The sequence below is a fragment of the Chanodichthys erythropterus genome, chromosome 8 (genome assembly GCF_024489055.1).
Source record: "Chanodichthys erythropterus isolate Z2021 chromosome 8, ASM2448905v1, whole genome shotgun sequence".
NCBI classification, from domain to species: domain Eukaryota; kingdom Metazoa; phylum Chordata; class Actinopteri; order Cypriniformes; family Xenocyprididae; genus Chanodichthys; species Chanodichthys erythropterus.
Genome location: NC_090228.1, coordinates 5960177 through 5982671, shown reverse-complemented (window position 1 = coordinate 5982671; position 22495 = coordinate 5960177). Strand labels below are relative to the sequence as shown.

The window sequence follows — 22495 nt, the reverse complement described above, 5'->3', positions numbered from 1 at the left end:
AAAAAAAAATACTGTAAAAAATTTAATATTATGAAATATTTTACAATTTCAAACAACTGTTTTCTATGTTAATATATTTTGAAATGTAATTTTATTCCTGTGATAGTAAAGCTGAATTTTCAGTATCCTTACTTCAGTCTTCAGTGTCACATGATCCTTCAGAAGTCATTCTAATATGCTGAAACATTTCTCACTATTATCAGTGTTGAAAACAATTTTTGTGGAAACTGATACAATGTTTTTCAGGATTCTTTGAGGAGTAAAAAGTTCAAAAGAACAGTATTTATTTAAAATAAAAATCTCTTGTAACATGTCTTTACTGTTACTTTCGATCAATTAAATGCATCCTTGCTGAATAAAAGTATTTATTTCTTAAAAAACTGTATATTTTGCATTCTGTAGAAAAAAAACAAAAACATTTTATGGTTAACTTTCCCTTTAAGGTTTTATTCAATGACTTTTTCAGACATGTTTCTATTATTAGTGGCATATATTAAATTCCACTTCCTAGGGACAAGTTCCTGCAGGATTTGTCTGTCATAGAACTATCCTTGCCTCACATCCATCTGCCAAAATTGTACCAGTAAATGTCCAAATGTCATATCTGCTGACTTGTTAATTTTATAACAACATTATATTATTATATTTAATAACACTTGCCCATGGCCAGAGCAGCAAAGAGACAATTTAGTTATGAAACTAAGGTCTCAGTCCGGTCACTTGCAGCAGCACGACACACACCATGTGTCTAAGAAGCGCGGATTGGTGGCGTCTCCAAACTAATCCAGTGTCCTGACAGTGGGCTTGGGATCCCATTTCCTCTGGATTACACAGTGCTCGCAGGCAGGGCATTAGAGTACTATCTGATATTACAGAGCACAGTGATCCCTGTGAAAATGATTGCCAGATAATGCACTGATTATAATAACGACTATGGGGGTTCATTGGATGTAAAATCCATGTCATCTGAACTTGGATATGAGCATTACGTATATTACTCTAGGGATCTTTTGATTTAGGCCTAACATTAAATGATTTGTGCATGTCTAAGCTGTTTTTCTTTGGCAGTGCAATTTACATCTAATTCTCTCCTGTCTTTTCTTGTATTCTCTGCTGAAACATTTGGAGTGTTTTTGTGAAGTACCGGATGATGACTGGCATTTCTGGGAACTGGCTACTACTCTTTGACCTGATGGCACATTGGTGCCACTTCAACCAGGCTCTATAGTGGGCAGTAGCACCTGATCTGGCATCTCTCACACTAGTGAGACACATTTGAAAGCAACACAGCCACGTGTTGAATGCATTCCTTCAACTTCGTGTCATTTTCCCCTGCTTTTTCACTTTCTTCGTGACTTGGAGTTGACTGCATGTTGAATTCATATTGAATTTCCATGGAAATCCAAGCAATGCATAGATCTGTCTGGCCTGCAGGCCTAGATCATGTCCCATGATGCACTGCTGCTGTTGCAGTAACAATAATAGCCAATACTCTAATGCACCGTGGAATTCTGAGAGAAATAAGTGTTTCCAGATGTGGGATGTGAAACAGATTTTTACAATTATGCTGTCATCTATGAAGGGGTCCTGTAAAGCAGTCACATGATGAGATACAGTGCATTTTGTAGCACCATATTTTTTTATTATAATAAAACAAACTTGCCATTTGTAAGTTTATTACATAGTTTGATGACTTTAAAACTTCAAATGAAGGCAGATAAGAGTGATTCAGTCATGAGGTTTACATTAAAGGCCAAACATGTGTTATGTAAGTGCATTATTGGTAATTAGGTTTGTTTGCTATAATAATAACACTCTTTAATGTTTAACTCTCCTCCTCTGCTGGATGTTTGGTTACCACGGTGACAGTTGGACACAGATGTTTATATAGTTTCTGTTTAGATGAACACAGAATGCTTACTGACTTGATGAAGACATCTTCTTAAAGTCACAATCAGAAATAGTAGGAGAAATTACTGATTTGATTCACTTTACTAAAGTGCTACAAGGCTATTCTTTATCGCCTATCACTGTGAATAATACTTTACTGTATATTATGACAAGCGAAATAGGTCTTCTATTAAAGTAAGAAATATTTTTATGACTCCTAGTCATAAAATGGACTGGAAAATCCGCCCCTCCAAGAGTTAAGTAATTTCTGTCTGGACATTGTCAAACTCATTTTTATACTAGAAAAAAGTGTCCCATTTAACCTGAATTCACCCCTAGTTCATACAGCAACAGAATATGGTTTTCAGACCTGTATTTGAGTCCTTAATCCAGTTACATTCACACACGGTTCACCTATTTATGGGAGTGGCAACCACATTCTATAATCAAACTCGCACCCATACATTTTCAGGACTCACAAGTCATAACCGCAATCTTGAAAAACCTGTGCTGTGTGGACAGAACAAATTTGAGCTGTGTGTCATCTGAACATTTTAGATCCATACTTTGTTTTCCATGGAAACTGTTCCCATTAGTTTAGTGTTCTATGCAAGAGCGGCACAACTCAAATGCTGCTCTCCAAAAAGATATAAAAGCTGCTGTTGGTTAATGTAAGTTGCTGTGCGAATGGGACATTTCAAGACTCTAGCCTGTAAGTTAATTCAGTTGTCAATCCCAAAAACTGACAGCGTAAATGTAGCTATAGAAATTCTGTGCGCATTTATCTAGCTTACAGTCTGCATGAAACTGAAGTTGCGATAGTCTCTTCTTCCCTATATTGTGATGTATATCCAAGTGAAAAGGAATCTAGGGAGGGACTTGATTTTGTCCATTGGGAATTGATTGGATGGTTGTGGTTTGCTATTGGTTGATCTCATGTGAGTGACAGGTTGCTCCACCCTCCAGCAGTAAACACATTATCAGAGAAGAGAAGTTGCTGTAAGAGGGAGAGAAAGTTTAGTGATGTGCACGGATAAATCATTTATAATAAACACTGCAATATTCCATAACAAACAAGAATTCATGGGGACTTTAAAGTAAATGTCGTCGTATATCTGTATGAGCTGTATGACAATGTATTCGTATGTCTAATATGTTGAAAACACAAAACATTTCTTGTCTCGTCACACTCAGTTATACATGAATAATGTAGGCTACCAGATACCATGTTTTCAGTTCAAAATGGCAAAACTTCGTCAAGTTCAGTAGTTCGGATATTACTGTGGGTTGTTTAACATTTCTATTGTAAAACAGTTGTGAAATATTAAATGTTTAGCTACTTACCTTACCATGCACAAAAGCATCACGTTTTGAATTCACTCTTGTCTTCTGTGAACAGTTGGTTTGATTGGCCATCTCAATCTTTCTGACATTGATGTAGACCGCTAAAAATATAACCTCTACAACTTTTTGTCATCCTAACAACAAATAGAGCAGCATCTGTCTTTTAAACGAGCTAATAACTCTCCATACCACTGGAATCCAAGCAGACCCTTGCTGACTGACGAGTTTAACCAAGTAAGAAGTTTTCACATTTTTCATCTCTAAAACACACACAGTTCTGGGAATTATTGGTGTATGTCACGGAGGTGATGCATATGCAGTATATACATGAGCACGGTGGACCAATAGGTCATGATGTGTCCTGAATTTAAGGCTGATGGGGTCCTCAAGATCAAGGTCAAAGCTATCAGAATGAGATATGTGAAGTGCATATTCCCTCACCTGTGGGAAGGGGGAATCGGGCCTCTTTCACAGGGGCCTCTTGGTGTGAGATCTCACAGAGGACATGTTCCACCAGCCTGTGAACACATCTGTCGCAGACACGATAAGCTCTTTGATAGAATGGTTAAAAAGTAACAACTGAAAGGAAATTGAAACTGGCATAGTTCTGCTGTTGCAGTGTCTCTAGAGAATGTTTGTTTAAAGATATCGACTGACACTACAACCATATATGAATGAATAACACTCAACCTGAGGTTGCAATAGTGTCACGTCTGTGATGAAACACCTTGATCTTCTTGATTTAGTGTCCCAGTGACAACATGATTATTGCTTTGTGGGTTTGACATGATACACAATTCAGTGGACGTTTGCGTTATAAGCACTCTTAAGCAGTGAAGCATTCGATATATACTGTAAAAGCAAAGTTCATTTATTATAGCTTGTCAAATTTGGGTACGAGCAAAAACACGCCTTTTTTGTGTGTGTCCCTTTAAATACAAATGAGCTGCTGCTCCTGGCCTCTTTCCAGAAGAGGGCGGAGCTTTAACCCTTAAATGCATGACTGTTTCGCCAATCATTCTTACATATTCGGGTCTTTATCGACCCGGATCTATATCTAACATTGAAGGATCTCTACTTGTCGCGATAATATAAAACTCCTCTGATATTAGAGTAACAATTACAGAAGAATAAAATAAATCGTATTTTGTTACCTTTTGGAGCTTGAAAGGGCTCAGTTTGAGCAGATGTTTTATGCCATCACCACTGTCCTTGTCAGAGCTCATTTCCCAGTAAATTCAGCAAATAATGGGTTAGTTTTAGGTTTGAGGTCACGGATATGAGCCCATTCGCGATCTCAAACGTATTCTCAAAACTGTATAATTTTCAACATCTTCAAAATCAATATTTCGATCGCTAACAGCTTCACCAGATCCATCCATTGACCGTTACAGTCATATCTGATTGTGTTCAGTACTTGCTCTGCAGTAAATCGTTGAGCCATTTCATGTTTTTCTTATTATTTTGTTTTTCTGTCTAAATGAGTCATCACTTCATCATTGTGTATCAGACATTGCCACCTTGTGGAATAAAGGTGAATTGCACTTATTCCGTCATCTAAGATTCAGTTATTGTTGTGCAGAAAAAATACACGTACACTCATACACACCTCGGGTCGTTTGCGACCCTGTACAATTTTTACAAAAAATGAATACAAAAATAGGCATTCTTTTATAATTTTATGATTTTTTTTTCTTGTTATATTCTTTATAATGAATTGATTGAGGAATACCAACAAGGTTGATGTATAATTTTAAAAAATGAACGAGGAGGAGTGTAGTGAATGACGTCCCGGGTCACTAAAGACCCGAGGTATGCATTTAAGGGTTAACAGCTCACACTTCGGTTGCTCAACAACAACAAAGCTGGAGAATCTCACACAGCCAAAATAATGATTGTCAGTAACGGTGTTCAGCCTTACATTGTTGTAAGTAAATTGCACAAGCTTATTTTGTCCATTAGATCAAAAGATCTAAAAAAAGCCCCTACATTTACCATTTAAAATATTTCAAGATAAAAGATAAAATGTGTTTGGACACTTTATAATTGTCAAATGTTAGGGACACATATAGTTAACGTGATGAAACTACACCTGTATGAACTTTTCAAATGCCACTTGCAATGAAGTTCAGACATTTGTAAGTGTAGCTTAAGTGTCCAGATAGTTTTGGGGCCACTGTAGATCTCAAGGCATAAACAGTCACACTTTGGTCCGGCTGTTTTCATATGACAGGCATGTGTAGCTCTTGTCTTTCAGGCTTCACTGGTGTAGGACACACACATGGCACTGCTGGGTGAGTGTTTGAACATGGCTTGTCATTGACAGCATGATTGATCGTTCATGGGTCAGCTGTCAGTTTAAGTTACTTTATCCAGTCACATCTGTCTGCTTTTCTTCCTTGACAGCGCTTCTCAGAAAGAAGGAGGAAATACAGCGTTCTTTAGTGGGCCAAAACAGTGGGTGCTCCACAATGAAAGACAGGAAAGCCCTGGAGGAAAGTCTCATGCTGAGATGTCACATGTGAAAGAAAAACATGTGGGGTTTTCTGGGGTCATGCCTTCTGCTTCCAAATTAGATTCTTTGGGAATCATATGTGCCCCCCTGACATTAAGGCTTTTTTTCCATAGAGTAGGCAGAAAGATCATGTTGCGTTCTGTGATAGTCAAGTCACCTTCATAGCACTTTATACAATGCTTCACAGTATTAAACAGGAAAATAACAATCAAAATGAAGACTCAATAGTATTGATTACAATAGAAGACAATAGTGTCATTATTCAGTCAGTTCTGATACCGTGTTTTGGCTAAATTCTAAGGAAAAATTGCATGTAGGCTGCGTTCAAAAAATTAGGCAGTTGACTTGTTGACTTTGCAGGCAACGTTTGTGGACGAAGGTACCTCACAAAACTGATTTCAGACAGAGTAACGGTTTAGTGCTCTACAGCAAAACAGAGACAGCTTTGGTTAAAACTAAGTGAATATTTAATAGTAATTTCTCACTAGAAATGACATCAAAAGTGGAAAACGTTGGTCAAAAATGTACATTTACACAGAAACTGACCACCAACTGCAATTTTCAGATGCCATCTTTATTTTTTAGCTCAACTGTCACAGACATATCTTTATAAAATGCTGTTACAGATAATATAACATGGATATTTTTCATTCGGATAGATGATTATTACTGTACATCCTGTGCTTTCCCTATTCAACTTACGTGACGCCAGTTCCATCAATGTGTAGATCGTGTTTTTGGGTCAATTATGTCAAAAACAAAATAAAAACAACATAATCGCTTTGAAAACAGCTGACGGAAAGCAAAAACTGAGGTATCATTAGATAAACTTAATGTCTAATGTTAAAGTTTGTTTTTACGTTTATGCTCATTAGAAGCAGGACTTGACGACAAGTGATGTCAAATGACGCGTCTCTCTGAGGTCGGGGTTGAACGATGTACCCCGAGTTCAGAAGTCGAATGTCCCACTCTGAGTGGCATTCCAGATGTTATTTCCAAGAAGGAGGAAGGAAAAATCCAAATTCCCATCTGTCTGTAATGCAGCATTAACCGTCAGTCTCACACATCAGCCATGTTTGTAGTTTTTAACACTTTTTTATTTGTGTTTGTTATTCTAATCAATGTGCAATGGGTTGTGGGCAATATTAGCCGTTAGAGTGTGCACGGATTTGCATTTCGGATTCTAACCGGAAAAAGTAGACCATCCGGGTATCTTTGGAATACTCATTTCAGCATAATACAATTTGGGACATACTTATATTTTGAATACTATTTTGGATAGTGTTGTCAAAAGTACCAACCGCGATACCAAGTCCGTACTGAAATTTTAAAAATGTGATGCTTTGAGCACTGTTGAGCAGATTCGTAAATACCTCTAACTGGCAATTTTGTTCAAGCACTCAACAGACATGTCTGTGATTGGCTACAATGATCAACACTTCAAAAACACGTTGTAAATAGACATCAATGAAGCTCTTCACCCAGTGCTTACATGGATACACACGAGAGCGTTTGAAAGTAGGCATCTATCTGTTGAGTCTTTCAAATTCAAACACTTCTGTGTGCTTTCAAGCGCTCCTGTGCGTTGATTATTGTAGCAAATCACAGACATTTTCTCAAAAGCGCTCAAAGCGTCACATTTTTTAAATTTCAGTACGGACTTGGTATCACGGTTGGTACTTTTGACAATACTAATTTAGGACGAATAGTGTGCGTTTTTGGGATGCAGCAATGTACTTAAATATGGACCACCAAGGATTTGTGTTATCATTTGCTTATCAAAGCTCTGCACATAGCAATTGTTTCTCTCATGCTTTTCATGTGAGAAGCCTGTTCACGTTTAGACAGTTCAGTTTTGGAACAGAGCAGTTTAACCAAACTAAACTAAATACTTCCAATAAAACATACATTTTTAATTAACAATAATATTAAGAAAATACTTGCACATTTTTATATTCATGACGTATACAAAGCATATGTGTGAGGTTATATAACTTCTTCCTGTTATATAACCTTTCCCTCAGGATCCCTCTTCTTCACAGACTCTCGGCCAATGTGTTTTCACTATGCTAGGCTATGCATTAACCTATGTCCTTTAGCCACAAAGATTAACTCGTACTATGAGAGGCATGTCTGTTAAACATGGTGTTGGGCTGTTCCACACTAATATAATATGGGTGTGGATTTAATACCTAGCCATTGGTTTGTCCCATACGACACTGACAGCAATCCAGGAGTCTGTTCGTCTAAACAGTCCAGCTGCTTTAATGGCATACTGATTGAAACCAGGTTTATGTTTGAGTATAAGGCACAGCGAGTCGTTTGTGGGTTTTTAAACCAGTGAGAAAGGTGTCAAATATTTTCATTGAGGATGTGTTGTGGTCAACAGGCAGTGCTTAGAAAATGTTTAGACCCTAGACCACAAAGCAATGCTTTGTAAAACAATTCAAGTGAGTTTTTATGCTGCAACCTTGCATTTTGCGCCAAGATAGTGGCCAAAGAAAGATGTCATGACCTTGGGTTTCCATGCTCTTCATCTGACTGCAATAAATGTTCCAGACGAATACACAAACAAACGTGAAATTCAGATGTTCAGTATAGTATAGTCAGTGTACTGTACATGTGACTATTTGGCATCTGTCCCTCCTGTTGTCAGTAGCAGTGATGTCGACCCTTGATGTATTCTGAGATTATTTATGTAGTCTGTTTGATTCATACATACAGAGACCTTCCTTTCCCTGGGAACACACAAGGCTCTTTGATTGATTTTCACACGCAAATCCACAAAAACATTTCCATTTTTCTTCATATCTTTTGAACTGCTTGTTTGCCACTTAGCTCTTCTGTTTTTGACTTTCACAAAGGAATCGCTGCATTGTTATATTTTCATAAATAGAATGTACTTTTCACGACAGCTAAGAATAACACTCTTTGACATTTTAAAAACATGCATTTGAACAGTGCATTCACAAATCTTTCAGTGTCACGCTCCCACAATATATTAATAAATATATATAATTCTATATATTCTAGATTTTTATATTCTGTATTTTTATTTGTATATATATATATATATATCAATTTTCTTTTTTTAAACATATTAAAAAAGCATATTAAAAATTAAACATAATTTTTAGAGAACTAAAATTTTATATATATATATATATATATATATATATATAAAACACCACACACACACACACACACACACACACACACACACACACACACACACACACACACACACACACACACACAAGATTAGGCTATTTAAAATTAATATGGCAAAAATTACAATATTTGGAAAAAAATACACTACATATTAATATTGTGTGTGCAATTTAATTTTATTTTTTCATTTATTTCACATATTTTAAATTTTTTAATTTTTAGAGAAACAAAAATTCCTCATCAAACATATTTGTGTGTGTGTGTGTGTGTGTGTGTGTGTGTGTGTATATATATATACTATGAAAGGCCAACATCTGAGCAATAAAATTTCATCTACTTGGTTTCATAGTTCTCTTCTCCCTCTCTGAACTGTTTTATTGAGCTACTTGTTCCCCTGCAGGACAAAGTTGGTACTGCATGAGACCATGAACACCCCAGAAGTATCTTAGACACTACATGGCCTTCAGAGCTGGATGAGTCATCACAGCCCCATAAATCTGAAGTCAGCGTGCCCGAGAGATTGTTCTCAGCACAGACACATGCAGATAATAAAGCCTAATGTGTTTTTCAGGCACTCCAGCAGTCATTTGACAAACTGGACGTTCCACTGTAATATGACACCAGTGCTTTGAGTCGGGGGCCATAACTCCCATGATACACACACACACACAGAATGTTTCAGAGGGTTGTTGAAAGGCCTCTCCCTCTAGCTGTTTGTTAACTCATTGACCAGCAGAGCAGGAATTTGCACTCACATTTCTAGCTGTTTCAACTGTATTCAGTATGAAAGGCATTCCAGCCCATGTGACTACAGCAGCCATGACTAAATCAGTCAGCCGTTTCGGTGCTTTCCAGAGCTGCTGCTGCCCAATCCGGGCCATTTTGCCTTTTGATGCCCTGCCATACCAACACCATCCCAACCACACCCCTCCATAGACACACATAGAGCCACATATTCACACATATGCTAACTTTAGAGTGTGTTAACTTAAAGAGACAATTAAAGAGCACTGGTATAATGATATAGCAACATGGTGTATAAATCTGAGTCACTTCGAGGTCAATCTGACAGGGCAAAATGCCTGCAGTATAATCATCTATCATTTTGAATGTGCTGTAAATTCTTTTAAAAATATCTGGTGCCCTCTTTTATGATTACAGGCCAGTGATGGTAATGAGAGAATCGTGGAAATTGTTAACAAGTGGGGAAAATGGGTTGGTCTCACTGCAAATGTGCAGTTTTATCTTATAGCTTGTTGCTAGGATGGGAATACAAATATATGCCATTGGATACACGTAAAACCACCAGCCATATAACATTTGGCATGGTAATAGAGGAATACAGGTTTATCAGAAAAAAAATCAATAAAATAAAATTAAATAATAAATAAATACAATAAAAAACTATTTAATTAAGTGAAAATAAAATCAAAGTTAGAGTAAATTATATTACATTTACAAATGTATATTTAAAATAAAAAAACTTATATTAAATTAAATTAACCCTAATTTTGCTAAAATAAAAAACAATAATAAAAATGATATATTTAATCAATATTTAATTGTAATTAATAAACATCACATTACATTTTAAATTAAAATATATGAAATAAATTTACTGTAAATAAACATATCAAATTAAATACAATTTTACATTAAAAAAAATCAAAAATGAAATTAAACCTAATATCTGTTTAACTTTTTAAGCTAATATCCAAGTGTTTTCTAAACACATATCCAAACTTTACACTCAGTAATGCAAAGTCAATACAAAAAATGACAATATTAATAATAAAAAATAAAATAAATTTGATAAAAGAATATTAGGAATTGGATGATAGGATAAATATACTATATTTAATTATTTAGATAAAATATATTTAATCATATATTTAATTAAAAGAAATGGCATTTTACATTTAAAATTTTACATTTTATGTTTAATTTTACGTTACACTTTTTTTTTTTTTTTTAAAAAGGGATCTATAATGCTCCTTTTCACAAGATGTAATATAAGTCTCTGGTGTCCCCAGAATGTGTCGGTGAAATTTCAGCTCAAAATACCCCAGAGATCATTCATTATATAGCTTGTCAAATTTGCCCCTATTTGGGTGTGAGCAAAAACACGCCATTTTTGTGTGTGTCACTTTAAATGCAAATGAGCTGCTGCTCCTGGTCACATGGCCAGAATGAGGATTGTCAGTAATGGTGTTCTGATGGAGAGACTCAGCAAGAAGTTAGAAGTTAAAGAAAGTTCAAAAAAAGTTAAATCATAATCAAGAACCCCTTTAAAATAAATTGTAGCTGCTTAACATCATTTTTTTCTATGCCATGACACATCATAACACAGATTTGGTCTGGTTGAGTCTAGCTTGTCTGAGGTCATGTTTGCATAGGGAGGGACAACACAGAGAGCTCAGGAGAGATATAGAATAAGCGAGGGAGGAATGGAGAGAGAGAGAGAGAGAGAGAGAATGGGGTGATAAGATGGTGCTGGAAAACTGAACTGGCAAACACAGACCTCCGCCCTGAGTTCAGGAACCTGCTCCACACATCCTCTGCTCCTCCATTTACATTGCAATCTCCCCTTTTCTCTCTTTATTATTGTTTCCAGGACAGATAGGGACAGAGAGAGCCCAGAGCCGAGTGCTGCAGATAAACTGTTTATCAAAGGACAGTGTGTGTGTGTGCGGCTATTGTGCATTCTGCATGTCATTTCTAAAGCAATTTTTGGAGACAATGTGTGTGTGTGTGTGTGTGTGTGTGTGTGTGTGTGTGTGTCATTGCTGGACTCGTCCTGGGTTAACGCCGAACATCATGACCCATTTTATAGAAGTGACGCCCCAGTTGTCCAGTTCTTTGTTGCTCTATCCCAATAAAACCCAGTAAAACACGCTCACGCACATTTGTAAATTAGGACAGACTTTTATTGTTTTTTATATAAACAATATAAAGCTACTATAATTATAATGACAGAAAATAGCTGTAAGTTATTTTTTTAGTGTTAAGTGAAAAATTTTGTAAATTTAAAAAAACAAATGTTATGTGTGAGTTCTCCAATTGAGGACGTCCCTGAATGTCCCCAAAGGGATGTTTGGTCAGATTTAGCTCACTTTTGGGGACAATTTTGTCTCCTAGCTATAGTTTAGTACACACATACATTCCCAAACGGCTCACATCATGTAGTTGCTTCAATGACAAGCCACCAGGGCAACGTATCTGATCTCGTCCTTGTGTCACTACAGGAAATATAAAGGATGTTTGGTAGGTTCATGGGAAAGAGAAGGTAGGAATTTTATCCCGAGGCTTAAAGTGTCAAGTAAACATTTCCTGTTCTATAAGTCCTTTTTGACACAGTGGTATGACAAGCGGACCAGGGTCAGGGATGATATTAGCATGAATACTTTAAGAGCAGCATCTCCCTTGGGTTCCATTATGACTCTGCACAGTTTGTACTCTGCCAAACAGGGTGTGCGTGGGTGTGCGTGTGTGTGTGTGTGTGTGTGTGTGTGTGTGTGTGTGTGTGTGTGTGTGTGTGTGTGTGTGTGTGTGTGTGTGTGTTTTATCTTACACAGAAGATTTTTTGCTCAGAGTTTGCTTTTCCATCTCTGGAAGGTCTCGTTTATGTCTTTGCCTCAGATTTATCTCCTAAAAGCGAATTAGAATAGATACAATTGAAACAATTGTCGATATATTGCAGTATGAGTATTAAAGGGTTAGTTCACCCAAAAATGAAAATTCTGTCATTTATTACTTAAGCTCATGCCGTTCCACACCCGTAAGACCTTCGTTAATCTTCAGAACACAAATTAAGATATTTTAGTTGAAATCCGATGGCTCCGTGAGGCCTCCATAGGGAGCAATGACATTTCCTTTCTCAAGATCCATAAGGTACTAAAAACATATTTAAATCGGTTCATGTGAGTACAGTGGTTCAATATTAATGTTATAAAGCGACGAGAATATTTTTGAAGCGCCAAAAAAAACAACTAAATAACGAATTATTTAGTGATTGCTGACTTCAAAACACTGCTTCAGGAAGCATCAGAGCAGAGATGAATTAGTGTGTCGAATCTGCTGTTCGAAGCGCCAAAGTCATGTGATTTCAGCCGTTGGCAGTTTGACACGTGAGCTGAATCAAGATTCGACACACTGATTCATTTATGCTCCGATGCTTCATGAAGCAGTGTTTTGAAATCAGCCATCACGGGTCTTACGGGTGTGGAACGACATGAGGTTAAGTAATAAATGACAGAATTTTCATTTTTGGGTGAACTAACCCTTTAAAAGGGCAGTAAATGATTACTGAGATGATCACTGAGTGATTACTGAACATTGTTGACAAACACACCCCTCCCTTCATTGCTCCGCCCCCAAAATGGCATTTTGAGCACTTAGGATTGAGCAGATTCTTAAACACCTCTGATTGGCCATTGAGTTCACGTGCACAACAGACATGTCTGTGATTGGCTACAATGATAAACGCTTTAAAAACATGTTGTAAATAGACATCTTCACCTGCTTTAAAAGGGTCCCATGTGTATCTGTTTAAGCGCTCAGTTTACAACATGTTTTTGTAGCATTGATCATTGTAGCCAATCACAGACACAATGGTGCTTAAGAATCTGCTCAACAGTGCTCAAAATGCAAGGGGAAAATGCTGGTATTGTCACATTTTAAAATTTCAGTACCAACTTGGTACTGAAGTTGGTACTTTTGACAACTCTACCTGTTACTATAGCTAACATTACAACAACAGCATAAAAACACAGAGTCACAGTTTAACACAAAACACATTTCCAACCTTTTAGACCCCCTGCAGAAGTGAATTCTGGGAAGTGAATCCAGACAGTAGAAGTCAGAAAGAGTGAGGGGTGTTGTGGGTAGATAAACCTTATGTTTGCCGTAATATGTGTGTGAATATATAGACAGAGAGAAAAGAAACTGGGTTTAACTTAGTCAGATGTCTCATGTGGTGTCTGACATGTGCGGACTGCATTGTATTTGGTAAGCCACGACCTCAAAACAAGAACCAGCACTTTTTTTCTATTCACCATTTCTGCATCTAAATTGTCTTTTTTCTCAGCCTCTATTTAGCCACATCCGCATGACAAATTCAAATGAAGTCAACCACACAGTTAATACAAAAACCCCTTCCTCTGCCTGTGTGAAAATAACACACGTTCCCAGCCTCCCATATGAACACAATAGCAGCAATAGTGACACACTGGAGAGTCACAGGAAGTCAGTGCAGGTGATGTCTGTTTATGCAAGCAAGTTACTCAGCAAGTTTTTAATAGTTTATTACAGATGCACTGTAGTTTTAGAGACCTATATTCTGAAAGGAATGAATCTGAATTGTTTTAAGAATCTATCTATCTATCTATCTATCTATCTATCTATCTATCTATCTATCTATCTATCTATCTATCTATCTATCTATCTATCTATCTATCTATCTATCTATCTATCTATCTATCTATCTATCTATCTATCTATCTATCTATCTATCTATCTATCTATCTATCTATCTATCTATCTATCCTATAATTCTTTTATTTTATTATTACTACTTGCAATTTTTGTGATTACGTGAATGCCGTGGCATGTGTCAGGAGTTCATGGGGTTCTTTAGGTGTAACAACTGCCCCAGGCTCAGTGGGCGGGGAAGGGGTGTGTCCCATCACGCCCTCTCTGCCTCCACTTTCCCCGTGTTTGATATAAAGTGAAGATGTTCCAGTGTTTATAGCAACTGTCATTATAAACATAGCGTGACCCTCTACCAATCTAAACAGCCCAAAATATGCCCCACGGATAACTTCACTTAGACGTAGAAAGAAATCTGTTATTGCACAAATGCAGACATGCTGTCAGTGATTAAAGGCCCAGTTTTATTGGTTTATACAGACTAAAAAGGTCCATGTGTACTTTGTTAAACACACTCTCACAAGCACTTATTTTCTCAATGAGAGAATAAACTACAGTTTGACATCAGATTTAGTATACTTAAGTGATAATTACAAGAAAAGAAAAAAAAACTATGTAACAAAGACATTACATTACACTACAATGAAGGCTACTACTACTACTACACTAAAAACAGAAGTTGATAAATGAAACTTACATTTTAAATACAATATTGCTAGTTTGTCTATTTTTGCTCTGCCAATGAAAACCATTAAGCATCTTCAAACAAACACATAGTGGTGTTTTGTTCTTTAATAAATTTGTTACGGGACGAACTGGTCGAGTGAATAATACAATGACTCACTCAATTCTATTTTTCGGCTGCATTTTTCATCTCTGCTGTCTCATTTCAGAAAAGCAACCTTTTATAAAAATGGACTGTGAGGTGTAAATTATTGTTAATTTCTTTCTTACTTTAGAAAATGCGACAAATGCGACTTCCAGAGTAATGAGGCACAGCAAAATACAGTCCTGTGCTTCATTTGTGAATAATTCAGTGTGTTTAAATTAATTGAGACAGGAATAGCCGCAGGTCGTAATAGGGGAACGCTGAAAGGTACACAGTGCTATAACAGAAACTAACCCCTAACCCTATCCTACACCCTAACAAGATGTCATATACTTCTCCGAGACACGGGTTGAGGATTCAAGGGCAGTTTATTGAATGGTAATCTAAAAACATAATCTAAAAAGCCAGGCAAAAGTTTAAAACACAGGGTTAACAGTCCAAACATTATTAGGGAACAGGAACACGGGCAAACATGGAAATCCACGTGAGAATGCAAACAGGGTAAATCCAAAAGACAGGCAAACAGGGTCAAAACCAAGGAAAAGGAAACCAAATGAGCGCTCAAAAAGACATAGCAATAAATTACAGAACTGAGCAGGATTATATAGGGTGAAAGAACAAGGTAATGAGACACAGCTAGAAGCAGTGAGTGCTGATGATAAGACCGTGCAGTGAGTTATGGGTAAGGAAGTCCGTTATAGAATGGCAATAGTCTGGGGTGATGCTTTGCCACCAGAGGGCATTCCAGCTGGTGATCGTAACACATGATTACACCAATTGTAAAGATCTTTCGGGAGGCCCATTACTCTGACCTGCAGATACCCACACTTGAACGAATCAGGTGAATCAGTCGATTCAAGAACTAAAAGTAGTGATTTCACTCATAATGTCACCTGTCGCCACCTAATGGTACCCATTTAACCTGTTGAAAAAATTGCTTGAAAAACCTGCACCGTATTTCCCCCCTAATTAATTCTGTGCTTTAAATCTTGTACATTTCCCATTTTGAGTCTTACATTTATTTTTCTAATAAAATAATTTATCATATTAGGCAAAGCAAACTTGAATAGGGCAATATAAATGTGAAATATTGACTCTCAGTTTTTGACTCTCAATGTTTGTAATGCTTCAAGTGAATGTAATGTTGTAATACTCCATAAGTTCTTTGTACCCTACAGTTGCTGGGAAACTGAGGTTTACAGTATCTAACATTCTCAGAATACTCTGGGCCCCAACTGACCTGTCAACACATTGCTAAAGCTCCATTCACTCTCTAATTGGCTAGAATGTCATTGCATCTTGGTCCCGATTGGCTCACTTCTGAAAGTTCTGAGGCAACATATAACTTTACCAGCTCTGTTTACATGGATTCCGGGTTACCATGACGACATTGATGTTTAATGTTGCAATACAGTGGGAGTTTTGACAGCTCTGACATATTCTTATGTAATTGCACATGTTGATTGATTCTGACATTTCTTCACATGAATCATTCAGAGGGTGTTTGACGCTCATATTTTTATCCCAGATTCAGGGCAGAGAAATATGAGGCCAAAGGTCATGCTATACATATTAACTCAGCGTCAGGGTGTCCAACAGGAAAGAAGTCTGTATTTTATAGATGGTTGAAGGGCAAAATATAATGACATATCGCCCCTTGTATCCCAAACGTATAAACCGGTACTAAATCCATCATTATATTGTCCTGGCATGTCAGAGCACAGAACGGCAGAAAAGTATTGTAATCATAAAATCTCACAATATTATCATTGTAACATGAATCCTGTAGAGACAGAAAGACCTTTGTTTTTCTCCCTATACCGCAATAAGGAGGAAAGTGCTTGTATGAAAATCATTCAAAACTAATCACGCCTTTGGGGACAACATCGTTCCAATGCTTCCTTTGTTCAGAAGGTTTTAATTGACAGAATTTATTCTCAGTTCATGCAGCTGCTGGTTTAAAAAGGTGAGTGGCTCATACAGTAACTTGAAAATGAATGAATGAAAGAAAGGAAAAAGAAAGTAATATAGATCTGACCCAGTGGCCTGGCAATGTGACCATTTCCTGACTTCAAAATGATACTTAAGTCGCAGACTAAACAAGTTTCCCAAAACAAAAAATGTGCTGGTGTTTTTAGTTAGTTACAGTATTTTTCTCTTTTAAAGGGGCTATATGTAGAATTCAGAAACTCTTGTTATTAGTGACACAGGTGGCTGTTAAATTAACTGCAGACAGCAACTTATTGCTTGCACAATATAATTGATATATATATAAACCCGATTCCAAAAAAGTTGGGACACTGTACAAATTGTGAATAAAAACAGAATGCAATGATGTGGAAGTTTCAAATTTCAATATTTTATCCAGAATACAACATAGATGACATATCAAATGTTTAAACTGAGAAAATGTATCATTTTAAGGGAAAAATAAGTTGATTTTAAATTTCATGGCACCAACACATCTCAAAAAAGTTGGGACAAGGCCATGTTTACCACTGTGTGGCATCCCCTCTTCTTTTTATAACAGTCTGCAAATGTCTGGGGACTGAGGAGACAAGTTGCTCAAGTTTAGGAATAGGAATGTTGTCCCATTCTTGTCTTATACAGGCTTCTAGTTGCTCAACTGTCTTAGGTCTTCTTTGTCGCATCTTCCTCTTTATGATGCGCCAAATGTTTTCAATGGGTGAAAGATCTGGACTGCAGGCTGGCCATTTCAGTACCTGGATCCTTCTACGCAGCCATGATGTTGTAATTGATGCAGTATATGATCTGACATTGTCATGTTGGAAAATGCAAGGTCTTCCCTGAAAGAGACGACGTCTGGATGGTAGCATATGTTGTTCTAGAACTTTGATATACCTTTCAGCATTGATGGTGCCTTTCCAGATGTGTAAGCTGCCCATGCCACACGCCCTCATGCAACCCCATACCATCAGAGATGCAGGCTTCTGAACTGAGCGCTGATAACAACTTGGGTTGTCCTTGTCCTCTTTAGTCCGGATGACATGGCGTCCCAGTTTTCCAAAAAGAACTTCAAATTTTGATTCGTCTGACCACAGAACAGTTTTCCACTTTGCCACAGTCCATTTTAAATGAGCCTTGGCCCAGAGAAAACGCCTGCGCTTCTGTATCATGTTTAGATATGGCTTCTTTTTTGACCTATAGAGTTTTAGCCGGCAATGGCGAATGGCACGGTGGATTGTGTTCACCGTTTTTGGAAGTATTCCTGAGCCCATGTTGTGATTTCCATTACATAAGCATTCCTGTATGTAGCATTCTAAGGGCCCGAAGATCACGGGCATCCAGTATGGTTTTCCGGCCTTGATCCTTACGCACAGAGATTGTTCCAGATTCTCTGAATCTTTGGATGATATTATGCACTGTAGATGATGATAACTTCAAACTCTTTGCAATTTTTCTCTGAGAAACTCCTTTCTGATATTGCTCCACTATTTTTCGGCGCAGCATTGGGGGAATTGGTGATCCTCTGTCCGTCTTGACTTCTGAGAGACACTGCCACTCTGAGAGGCTCTTTTTATACACAATCATGTTACCAATTGATCTAATAAGTTGCATATTGGTCCTCCAGCTGCTCCTTATATGTACATTTAACTTTTCCGGCCTCTTATTGCTACCTGTCCCAACTTTTTTGGAATGTGTAGCTCTCATGAAGTCCAAAATTAACCAATATTTGGCATGACATTTCAAAATGTCTCACTTTCAACATTTTATATGTTATCTATATTCTATTGTTAATAAAATAAATTTATGAGATTTGTAAATTATTGCATTTCTTTTTTATTCACAATTTGTACAGTGTCCCAAGATCTTTGGAATCGGGTTTGTATATATATATATATATATATATATGTATATGTGTGTGTGTTTTCTGTGGTGAATGAGATGTTTTCAGACCAGTATAGGAAGTTTGAATGTTTACAAGGACCCTCCTTCTTATCTGCACGTGTTGTAAGACGTGTTTGCCCAGAAAAGAGGAGTAAGAAGAAGACAGAGCAAAAAAAAGTTATTTGTTTGAGTGAACCCTCCTCGGCCTTTCCCATTTGCTATTGGACGTGAGAGCAGCCAATGAGTGGGTGGGGAGGTGGACTTCCTGTGGGCCAGCTACACGGGCCCCACATGTAAAATATTCCTGACCTCTCCCATGGTGTTTATTTTAAAAAGAAAAAAGGAAAACGTTCCCCATCATTAAGGAAAACACTGAGCCTGTGCATGTGGTATTTGGACGCTTGCCTGGTCTTCCTTTTGCTGTGCCGTGATTGGTGGGGAGGATTCAGTTTTGTTTTTTTTTTCTACAAAACAAGCTCTTCAAATGTCACATGTATGAAGCATGCATGTTTGTTCTGATGTAGATAAGACATGTGCTGGCATAAGCCCCAAGGTCACATGTACATAGATGCTATCGCTCTCATTCCACGTGTCTCTAACAGGTCCGGTAGACAGTGATAAGGGCATGTTAAGAGAGCCAAGATTAAAAAGAGCAATCATGAAAGAGCAATCAGGAAGTGAAGCGTAAATGTTAAATTGATTTTGAGATTTGATAGAAAGGTTTCAAGGGTGCAAGATAGATAAACAAAATATGAGCAAGAGATGCACTAAAGCAGCTAAGCACTAATGTCAGCTACATATTAGTCTCATTCCTGTAATGCACTAATTTTAGGAGGCATGTTGAAAAAATATTTTATTTTTATAAAATATTACATATGCATTTATTAAATATTACATTTATAAAAATTGTATTATTTATATATGTATTTATCATATAATTATTATATATTTTGAAATAAATGTACTGTTATTATTTTTTAAATAAATAATATTAATACAAAAAAGAGAAAAAGATGACGCAAACTAAGAATATCTAGCGCCCCCAGGTTGTTTCTACAAAAAGAGCATTGAAGATTGAAAGATTCATAGTAAAATGCTGCCATCTATTGGTAGAAATAAGTAAGTATAGTTGCCAAATTCATGATTTAATTTCTATTCAAGTCAGTGCATAGAAACCCTTAACAATATTACAATAGTTTTGTATTGAATTTCATAAAACAGGCCATAAATTATGTTGGCCATCATTTTATTGCATGCATGATATATATATCTTATGTGGTATAATTATGTTCTACTTACATGCATAAATTATATAAATAAATATTTTATAGCCTACTATGCGTGTATGAAATGAACTATGTATGTGTGAAAAAAAAATTGAGAATGTATTTGTTTTTGTTGAAAAAATAAACGGGTTGGAGTGTTTGTCCAGATAAGAAGAACAAGTGAAAGAAACACTCAGAATACTAGACATAATGTGCTCACTAGTTTTGACATTTAAATGGGTTCATTTAGTCTTTTTCCATTTGCACTGAGAACTTCTCTCACTAGGGTAGAAAGTCTCTTGTTTTTCTAGATTTAAAACAAAATGCTAGCACATGGTTAAGTAAATGAATGCATATGCAAGAGTATGAGTCTGAAAATGCTCTGATAGACCAAATAGATGCTTTACTTTACTTCGCTGCCAGTGTACTATACCATAAAAATGTACGTTTAATGCTAATTACAATAGCAGAAAAATAATAATTTGAAGGGGCTATATGCAAGAATTTTGTTTATTGCTAATTTGTGAACAGCTTGTAATGAAACTTAAAATAACGAGACCTTCCCCGACTTCCTTCCTTGGTTGTCTATGAAAACCAATACACTGATTTTTATGTGAAGGACTGGGACGGTTTTGCCGGGAAAATCAAAAGCATGTGACATTTACGCGCGCTCCTGAAAGCCTATCTTCAGAATAATGCCATAAGAGCCATTCTGTCCTGTAAGGGATTAGTTCAAACTATATTCTCACACAGTCTATAGTCTTAAATATAGCCTTATAGCCTCAGATGCTTTATTTAAGTTGCTGTTTTGTGCTCTCATTTTTGTTGAGTGTTCATTTTGTTACTGAGAGGAAAGCGTGAACGCAGCACATATTCCTCCAACTGTATCTAAACGTCACCCCAGCAACGTGGGCAGCGTCTGGATGTTAACATATATCGATTTCCAATTTAATTTGACTTCTAAACAAAAATGAAAAAGAACTTCTCCTTGAGTATATCGGGGCATTGAATCACGTTCAGTCTCTTTAGCATAGCCTACATTACGCACAAGTAATAAGTTGTTGGCTGCAGTTCACTTAACCGCCACCGGTGTCGCTAATAACAAGGGTTCCTGAATTCTACATAGCCACTTTAATTTAATTAAAGATTTAACTTAAATTTAATATGAATAATGTTTTAAGTTGAATTGATTTCTCTCTCTCAGCCTGCAGAACCCCTCAACATGAATCACTATGCCACTAAGAAGAGTGTAGCAGAGAGCATGCTGGATGTGGCGCTGTTGATGGCAAACGCCTCTCAGCTGAAAGCCGTCCTGGAGCAGGGCCCTGAGTTCAAGTACTTCCTCACTGTCATCATCCTCATCGCTGCATCACTCTTCTTCCAGGTGCTCGCAGGCGTGCTCTTCGTCAACATGGGTGAGCGTGAAAGCCATCATGCATTATGAACAAAATCTGTCAGGGATTTTGGAGGGTTCATTTATGCTAACAAAAATGTTTTAGTAATTCCTTTTTGTAAAATCTTTCCTTTTCAGCACGCAAAAACCTCAATGATGTGGCCAATCAGAGGAAGCTGGACATAATGAATAATGTGGCCACAGGGCTGGTGTTTATCACCGTCATCATCAACATCTTCATCACTGCTTTTGGAGTGCAGAAGACAGGTCTCTATCCTAAACAGTAAACTATTTGTAAGATCCTACAGGTAATTCTGTCTTGACATATGAAAAAAATATCAAAGTTGAATATGCATGCTAAAGTATGATAAGGAAAATGAGGTTTAATCAAGCTTCTTTCATGTTGTTTGGTTTTAGGGTCCCAATAATGGTTATGATGAAAGTCACATCCATTCATGAAAGTCTTCCTTCTGGCTTTGATATTTGTTATATATACACTATACAGATGACAATTATTTTAAAGTCATTTTTATTTTTTTCTTCAGAGGGCATTATATTAAAAAGTCTATAAACATTAATTTATCATTGACTGTCTAGTGATTTATATTACCTATAGATAACATGAATTCATCATCCAAGTGTTCTATATTCTTCCTGTCAATTGTAAAACTAATAATAAAAATTTACCATGAAATACTCAACTGTTTACAGCTGCCTTTGATACTGTAGACCATAATGTTCTTATTTGGCATTTAGAGCATTTATTTGGCATCAAGGGTACGGCCTTGTGGTGGTTTAGTTCATCTTAAAGA

General features: G+C 36.8%; 1 protein-coding gene across 3 annotated transcripts in view; it reads left to right on the top strand.

The window, feature by feature from the left end:
• The window catches only part of ninj2 (ninjurin 2), a 30924-nt gene extending 8641 nt beyond the window's left edge, over positions 1-22283 (top strand). For 2 of the 3 annotated variants that reach the window (XM_067391610.1, XM_067391612.1), the window contains 3 exons: positions 21495-21705; positions 21822-21991; positions 22101-22283. In XM_067391610.1, coding sequence (XP_067247711.1) covers positions 21495-21705; positions 21822-21970 — 360 coding nt within the window. In that variant the 3' untranslated portion in view covers positions 21971-21991; positions 22101-22283. The remainder of the gene's footprint in view (positions 1-21494; positions 21706-21821; positions 21992-22100) is intronic. The other variant, XM_067391611.1, reaches the window with a different exon arrangement.
• Positions 22284-22495: the final 212 nt, after the last annotated feature.